The sequence below is a fragment of the Podarcis liolepis genome (genome assembly GCF_965112155.1).
Source record: "Podarcis liolepis genome assembly, chromosome: 4".
Lineage (NCBI taxonomy): Eukaryota > Metazoa > Chordata > Lepidosauria > Squamata > Lacertidae > Podarcis > Podarcis liolepis.
In genome coordinates this window covers 49,272,642-49,281,530 of record NC_139558.1, presented here as the reverse complement: position 1 = coordinate 49,281,530, position 8,889 = coordinate 49,272,642, and the positions used below count along the sequence as shown (strand labels likewise).

Below are 8,889 nucleotides of genomic sequence, written 5' to 3'. Positions count from 1 at the left end.
TTTCTCATAGATAAATTCACCATATAAGATAAAGTATTACAAAATAGTGAGCAGACTTTTGAGTAAGCAAAAAAAGCTAGTTTGGTATTGAAGCCATAATGTCCACATAAGTAAAATATACGTTTTTGTTCTGTAGTCTTAGAAGGGGTGTGACTACCAGCTCGGAGTTATGAATATTGTCATGAAGTACGCCTGTCTCCTGTTGCAGCCTAACAAGTATGCTTTAAACCCACCTTTTAAAAATAACTACATTCCTACTTAAGTCAAACATCCAACACAAGCATTTGGGGGAGTGGGGGTAAAGAACCCAAACTTGTATTTTAATAAAACAGCATCCAGGAACAAAAACATCCCGCAAGCTCTTCTCCCTCTTGCTTAAAAAGGAAAATGCAGATGATTAATTAAATAGCCAACAATGTGCTGCCTTTCAACGACATCCAAAATCAGCTCCCCAAGGCGGCTTCCTCGCTTTCCTTGTGCGGATCCGAAGAAAACCTGTCCGGCTGCCCCGGTCAGGTACCTTAGCGCCAAAGAGGCACGCCCGGCTACATTACCTGTCCTTCCTCAGCCCCGTCTAACTTCTTGCACAAGCCAAACTGACTTCTTGTTCCCATAAAAACTACAGTCACGGAAGACAGAAAACAGCGCTGAGGAGGAACCGCAGCTATTTCTCCGCAAACAGTACACGCTGCTGTGCCGCGCCAGGGAGCCGCTCTCACTTCTCCGCGCGAGCTCCTACAAGCCTCACTACGCTCTCCAAGCACAGGCTCCAAAGCTACTACAATGAAAGCCCGCCTGCCCGCCCCCCAGAAGAGCGCTACGGCGCCCCGCCTCATTTTCCCCTTCGCCTTCCCTATGACGTTAACACACCCGCGTCTGCGCAGAGCGCTCCCTTTGCGCCCCCCTAGAGGGGGGGTGTTGTGGGCGTGGCTCTGCGCGCGGTTCTGGCAAAGGACTTGTCAAATGGAGGAAGAGGGAGGGGGAAGAGAGAACGGCCGGGCGGGGTAGGGAGGAGGCAAAGAAGAAGAAGAAGACTGCGCGCGCGCACTTGGAAGGGAGCGCGCGCGCAGGCTCTGGGCGGTTGCGTGACTGATTAGAAAGGTGGCGGCGGCGGCGCGCCCGCCCTCCATTAAACAGCTTAGCGCGGCAGTTGCTTGGCGCGTGGTCGGAGCCGCGCCTGCCTCTCCCTCGCTCCCTCCCTGTGCGCGCGCGCGTTCTCTCTCTCCCTCCCTCTCTCTGTCTCTCCCCGGCCCCTTAGCGTGTGAGTGTGCACCAGTGGGGGAGGGGAGGCGAATGAGGCGGCTCTGCCTTCCGCCGGTTCATCTCCGTATCCATCCCCTCCGTGGTCCCTGCTCCACCCCGCCCGCCGCCGCCGCCGCCTGCCGGCATTAGCCTCCAGGGCCGCAGCGGTGGGGGAGCAAAGGGGAAAGGGTCGCGACGGACGGGGTGGGGAAAGGTGAGGACCTGGCGGCGGCGGCAGCGGCAGCGGCAGCGAGAGAGACGGAGAGAGACACGCGGGGAGGCTGAGGCCCACAGGAGGAAGGAACAAGGAGCGGCGGCGGCGGCGGCTGAAGGGATTCCCGGCGTGGCCGTTGGAGCCTCCGGGGCGGATTTGGATCTGTGCGGCGTGAGGCGGCTGGGATTTAACGCGGTGGTGGCGGCGGCGCGTCGTGCGGGGAGCGCGGAGGGGATCGTGCCCGCGCCCCCTTCCCGCCTCGGCCGCCCGTGTGGCGAATTGCCCCCATCTGGACCATGGCCGACGACGACGTGCTCTTCGAGGATGTGTATGAGCTCTGCGAGGTGATCGGCAAGTAAGTGGCGGCGGGAGAGGCAAATGGCCGGGGGGGGGGGAATGAGAGGGAGGGCGAGAGAAAGAGACGGAGGCGACCGTGACCGAAGCAGCAAAGCCTCCTCCCCGACGGGAGGTGGTGGTGGGGAGAGATGCTCGGCTCCGTTCCCACCTGAGCTGCTGCTTCTGCTGCTGTTGCGGCCGCCGTGTCTGTCTGAGGCAGGGAAGGGGGAGAGAGGGACCGGCTCCATGGCGTTGGGGCTGAGTGACATGACAAGTGGATCCGCCGTGGCGCCCACGCGCTTTCACACGGTGGGGGAAGTGACTTGATAATGGGGGGGGGCTGTTTCTTCTTCTCCTCCCTCCCCTCCCCCCCTCCTCGCCACCTTCGGGCACTCAGATTAAACCGGCTGTTTGCTCCTGCAGCTAACCTGGTTTTCTGCTTGCCCCGGTGTTGGCAGAGGTCTATGTGACCAGGAAGGTAGGCAAGGAAGGGATGAGGCGGGGATGTTTTCCCTCCACATCTTTCTGCTCTTGTGTGGTGTGCCTGGTATATTTGCACGCCAGGTGCCTTCCTGTGCTCTGCTGCATAATAGCCCAGCTCGTTAGCGACGATGTAAGTGACACTCAGGTAATGCTCAGTTTCTCTGTAAATATTTCTCTCCCACCCCCACCCACTTGGAATAATAATGATGAAGAGTGCAGAAGGAGATTTTTGCCTTTCTGGGGCTTATGCAACTGCTTTTAAATCTATGTTCAAGAGCTTGCATAAAACTGAAGTTGCAGCGGTTGCTAAACTGCCACTGCCTGTCTGTTTTGGAGTGACCAGTTTGGTAGGTTGTTTGAAAATGGCAGCTCAAGTCTTCTTAGTTTGTAACTTGTGCAATTCTGTGCTAGTGGGAAATAAAATTAATTATGATACTAAAAGGAAACAAAACCACACTTTATTTTTCTTCATAGTTTTAGGTTAGTAGTGATACTGTGTTTTTTGTGAGCTTTCTACTTATATTTATAGTTCTTGGTGATAAAACAAAAGTAGAATAAGATGCACCATTTTGAAAGAACAGGTAACTTTGCATATTGGAGTTAACTGAAGATGCTTTAGCACTTAGGTGGCTTTCCTATTACAGATTTTGAAAGGATAACTACATGGTGAGGAAAACGCCTTTGGAAATGATTTACCTGGGAGTAAGGTATGCTTCTGAGTATAGGATTGCACTGTTTTCTTTCATTTTAATTTTGCTATAATAGTTGTCAGATAGTTGTCTACTGTGAGACAATGCAGAAATAATATTTTTAGCATTTATTTTGTCATGTTTCCCTCAAAATTTTCTTTTATGAAGCTAAAATTTGTGTCTGCTTGCTCAAAATATTTGAGGACATTTGGTCCTGTAACACCTTTTGCCAAATACTTTATTGAATTGTGTGTGTTACAAGTGTCTCCCAACTCTTAATTATTAATTTGTCTATGGCAGGGGTCTGCAACCCGCGGCTCCGGAGCCGCATGTGGCTCTTTTACACCTTTGCCGCGACTCCGGGGCGGATACTAGCGAGGGGATGAGGCGCATTGTGCGCCCCGACACCCCCCACTGTGGCAGGCGCTGTACTGGCTGTGACGTCGCATGGGGGCGGTGCGTGCGTTAGTCACGCACCGTCCCAATGTCACCTTCCCGCCCGCCCGCCCACTACATTGTAAGGGGCATGTATGCTGGTCACTGTTTTGAAGGGGAGTGAAGAGCACATACCAAAAAAAAGGTAACTTGTTAATTTAACGTTTTTTCCATGAGGAGGAGTAATTCTGAGGGGTCAAACAAAGAAATAATAAAAAAGTGACAAAAAAGTTATTTTTATAATGACGAGTTTTGCGGCTCCCAGTTTTTTTTTCCTTTGGAAACGGGTCTAAGTGGCTCTTTTTGTCTTAAAGGTTGCAGACCCCTGGTCTATGGGAATACCAGTTTTTGAGAGATAATTTGGTTAGAACCCTAAAAGCATCAGTTATAAATTCATGTGTTTGCTTCATAGTTCTCAGATTCATTCATTCATTTATTTTACTTTGCTGCTCCAGTATACCATGTGATAGAGCTTTGTTTTGTTGCTTTTGCAATAAATGTGCTACCACTCATGTATTTCCAAAAGGTTCTCCTCCTGCATTGGGAAGTTGCCCTCAATTAACACTGTTTTGTACTTGAGGAAATGCAGAATTCCCTCTAGACTGACCTCTGAGGTTCTGCTCCCTGTCCTGCCACTGATAAATATCAGAAGATGTTAGTGTTGGTAAAGGGCTTTTTCAGTTGTGGTCTCACACCTTTGGAACTTACTGGTATGATAACTTAATTTGGCTCTCTGTTAGGTTTTAAATGTTTCTTAACCCTCTTTTTATTCTACCAAACCTCTTCTTGGTTTTTAATGCTGGTTCTCTTTGTTCTAATTAGGTGCTGTTTTATGGGTTTTTATTTTAATGTCCTCGTTTCTAAACCATTTTCTGAAGGCTTGGCCCAAAATGCAGATTGGGGTGGGTAGGTGTAACTTAATAAATAATGACAAATGGTGTAGCTTTGATAATAAGTGATGAATGAAGAAGTCCTAGATTCAGCCTTAGGTAAAGTTTATTAGGTGTTGTGAGACCATAGGCCTTGGGATTGGATTCACAGGAAGAAGAAGAAATTGGGGGGGGGCTTGAATTGGGGAAGCCTTAGTTGTAAGAAAGGGACCTCCCCTTTCCACGCTGTCTTTAACCATTGTGCAAGAGGAAGCTGGGATGCCGGCTGTCCCCTCCAACCTTCCTAAAGAGCGGGGGTGGGGTGGGCTTTGATCAGCCAGGAGGGAGGAGGCTGAGATGGCTCAGTTGGTAGAACATGGGACTCTTAATACAGTGGTACCTCGGGTTAAGAACTTAATTCATTCTGGAGGTCCGTTCTTAACCTGAAACTGTTCTTAACCTGAGGTACCACTTTAGCTAATGGGGCCTCCCACTGCCGCCGCCATGCGATTTCTGTTCTCATCCTGAAGCAAAGTTCTTAACCCGAGGTACTATTTCTGGGTTAGCGGAGTCTGTAACCTGAAGCGTTTGTAACTCGAGGTACCACTGTATCAGGGTTGTGAGTTTGAGCTCCACATTGGGAAAATATTGCTGCATTGGAAGGGGTTGGACTAGATGACCCTTGTGGTTCCTTCCAACTCTGATTCCAGTTTTAGAAACTCAGATATATAAGATAAGCACCAAGTGCCTCCCTAAACCAAGGCTACAGTCGCCAAAATGGGGTCTAGTTGCCATTTTGGGGTAAAACTGCTCTAAAGTCTTATTTTTCAAATGATGGACTGACTGTGATTGATTCTCAGTTAAACATCTGGCTAGTTCAGATGTCAACCTTGAGCTAGATTAAGTACTTTTAGAACTTAAAGAAGAAAAGTCACTCAAACCAGGGGCAGTTCACAGATCTATTCGCCTATTCCTACCTCTTTCTGTTAGCAGTGACTGCTCCTGCTCAGGCTGCAAATAAACCCAACGCATTTTGGTTCCAGAAATTCTTTCTGATAGTACAGATAAAATATAGCTGATGGAATTCTAAAGGATGGGGTATTGGTGTGTGAAAACAGTCCAGATCCAATGATCCCCAGGCATGCACCTCCAAATGATGGAGGTGCCAGGGGCCATCCTAGTTCCTAAGCATCTTCACTTGGTTGCAAGTGGTTGAAAGCCAGGTGCAAAATGCACCTGGCGCATGGATAATTTCGAACACTGTCCGATTCTATTATTCTAAGGCTGAAAAGGAGGCAGCAGCAGCTGAACAGAAGCATAAACATAATGGTGTTGTCTTGTGACCTAGAATCAGGTGCTGCCTTCACTGACAAAAATTGACCCATCTGCCCTGACAGCATGCATTTGTAATCTCAGCATTCCCACAAGATGAGGGACTCTTGTGACTAAACTCAAGCATACCTTACCTTTAAAAGCTTGGGAGGTGAGGGCAGGGAAACTTATTGGGATACTTTCTTCTCTACTTTCTATGCTCCTAAACTCCTGAATCATGACTTCTGAGCACTATGTCTGCTGCCAAGCCTGTACAGTTACTTGCCTGAATAAGTATATCTTTCCTACTTACAAGTTGAAGCCTTTGTCTGTGTGTTTTGAGCCGGGACCAGAGATGGATTAGGGGAGCACAAAGACTCAGGGTGCTGCAACTATTATATAGAATGGAAGGCAGGGGTGCTGAATTCTGGAGCGGTACAGGGTGCTGCTGAAATTAGAGACTCCAAGGTCCGCTACTGCATTACTTGGCTTTAAACAAGCCGGAATCAATCAGACACAGCCCCTTTCTGTTTTTTGGTTATTCTGGCCTATCTTCCAAGGTATTGCTGTATTCAGTATTATTAAGACTGTGTACATAAAAAGCATTACATACTTGGGGGGGGGGAGCTATTGGCACACTATTGCTGCGTGGAATATGAATATGTGAGTTCCATGAACTGCAAGACAGACTGTAGACAGTCATGGAAAATTGTCTGACCTGGCAAAATGCAACTTCTTACATTCCCAGCTCCAACAGGAGGGCTGCCTTAATGATTTTTTTAAAGTGGCAAATATCTACAAAGCTAATTCTCAGTAGTAATGCCTAGGCATCTTGTGAGCTTTTAAAGTAATTGCTCTCTTTAGGCTGTGCATTGGAATACACATCTAGTAGGTTTCTTAAGACAGGTATAAACAATTGTGAAGAGGCTGTGGCACTCTGATTCCTTCTGAGATATTCCCGACCTCTTCCTCTCCTAGCTTTCAGTGGAAGACTGTATGATAACCCTTTTACTTAAAGCACATCATTCTTCTATTTGCTCAATAAGACGCAAATCTACTTTGCTACCAATGAATGAGATAGTTGACAAGCACACATTTATATTTGAATTTTCTTATAACTAGTTAATCAGTTAATTGTTAATTGTAGTTAAATTTGAGTCTTCATTGTTTTTTCCTTGGTTTATGATGGCCTTCGCTGTATGATCTTTAGGTTCCCTATTCGCCCAAACTTTGACTGTAGGGATGGAAGAACAATGGCACAGCAGTTTTCTCTCTCACTTCTCAATTTGTTACATACTGTAGAGCAGGTATGGTGAACCTGTGGTCCTCGAGATGTTGCTGGACTCAAATTCCCATCATCTCTTACCATTGACCCTGCTGGCCAGGTCTGAACTATCTTTTTTTGGCATTGATAAGGGTCTTGTAGGAATATGACCCAAAGGCTAAAATTATTTGAAGGTATACACTAGCTGATTTTGAGGTCTTTACTTTGAAATCAAATCAATTTTAAGATCATAAATGTGTTTCATGGAAATGAATTTAATGGGCAGTCCAAATCCCTGGTTGGCAGTGGCAGGGCTAAATAGACCAGTGTAGCCACTGCTGCATACACTAGTCAGGAGGGGGAAAGGGTGGGGAGAGGCAAAAATGTCTACTGTATTTGCTCTGTGAGCTCCCAGGCTAGCAAAACCTGAGAGGTCTCAGTTGGGCTTGATGTCAAAGAGTTCTGTCCCAAAGTGTCTCATTTTGAAGGTTACCATTGACTACTGGTAAGGGGTACTGCAGGTGGGAGCTTCTGCCTGCCTTTTGTTTGGGCATTGGGGTGCTCCTTATTAGCAGGGTTGGGCAGAAAGGCACCTCCAGCTCATCCACGCACCCCATCCAGCATGGCAGATCAAAGGTTTGAATTACTTCATCAGGATTGCAACCATGCATATTTGGACCCTTAGCAAAATTACTTTTAAGTTTTATTAATTCTAGTGGAGTTTATTTTCAGGTGTGCTTAAGGGTGTAGCCATTATCGTTTGTATCAAATGATCATACATAGCAGTAATAATAATAGTTGCTGTTGGTGGTTGTGTGAACGTATAAATATATGCTGTCTGGTGTGTGAAAATACATGTTATTATCTAATGGGGGAAATAAACCAGTGATGAATTCCAGATCTTTACATTCCCAGACATGCTAACTAGACATGATCTTATTCTTAAATTCTTTCAATAGGGGTCAGAAAGATCATTGTAATTAACTTTCTGCATAACCAGTATCTCTTTAGAATCTAGTAGACATACCTTGTGTTTCTCTCTTATTTAAATTTATGATCTGCCAAAATTTATTTTGGATAGCTGTTTCTCTACCCACACAATTGTGCAGGTGTAAAGTTTTGATATACTGATTTAACTTCTAAATAGCTTAGTCTCTAACTTTAAAATATTCATGCAATTTTATGTGTAAATATCTCACAAAGATAAGGATGATCTCCTGATATTTACTGTGGAAGGAACATGAGCTTCAAAGAACCTGTTTTGTGAGTGCTTTAACAATGGTGCTTTCATCTAAGTGATAGGCATTTTTTTTATCAGTTCACATCATTCTGAATGGATAGGATTAAACTCTTGCTTCTACTTTAGCATGTCAGCAACAACTTACAATCTGGATTTAGACACACACTTATGATATGATATGATATGATATGATATAATAATATTCAACTATACTCAGACACTGAATAAAGACCTGATAAAAGCTCTCAAGTATAATGTTAACACTTTAGGAAGTTTTATTTCACATATTTAGTTAATTTAACTGAAGGGAAAAGTGAATTTTTCAGGAGACAAACTGGAAAGTGCATGTGACATTTTTGTGTGAACATACCTAATAGTAGTAGTAGTAGTACTAGTAATAATAATAATAATAATTTGTACCCCGTCCATCTGGCTGGGTTTCCCCTAAAAAGGATAAAAGTGTGCAATCTCAGTTAAAACAATTGTTAATTTCAATAATCATAATCATAAATAGTTCTTGTACCCTGCCTGTTTGATTGGATTGTCCCAGCCGCTCTGGAGGACTTCCCACAAAATTTAACAGAGCACAACAAAACATCAAACATTAAAAGTTTCCTGAAACTAGGCTGCCTTCAGGTGTATATGAAAAGTCACATGATTGTTTATCTTTTTGACATCTGATAGGAGAGCATTCCATGGGTCAGGCGCAACTACCAAGAAGGCCCTCTTCCTGGTTCACTGTAACTTCACTTCTCACAATGAGGGAACTGCCAGAAGCCCTCAGAGCTGGACCTCAGTGTCCAGGT

General features: G+C 45.6%; 1 protein-coding gene across 22 annotated transcripts in view; it reads left to right on the top strand.

Moving 5' to 3' along the window:
- Positions 1–915: 915 nt before the first annotated feature.
- The window catches only part of CASK (calcium/calmodulin dependent serine protein kinase), a 126,170-nt gene continuing 118,196 nt past the window's right edge, over positions 916–8,889 (top strand). For 6 of the 22 annotated variants that reach the window (XM_083498425.1, XM_083498421.1, XM_083498417.1 and 3 more), the window contains exons 1-2: positions 1,024–1,811; positions 2,920–2,982. In XM_083498425.1, the coding sequence (XP_083354551.1) occupies positions 2,939–2,982 (44 nt within the window). In that variant the 5' untranslated portion in view covers positions 1,024–1,811; positions 2,920–2,938. Of the gene's footprint in view, positions 1,812–2,363; positions 2,421–2,919; positions 2,983–8,889 lie in introns of those variants that run through there. The other 16 variants (XM_083498424.1, XM_083498416.1, XM_083498431.1 and 13 more) reach the window with 9 other exon arrangements.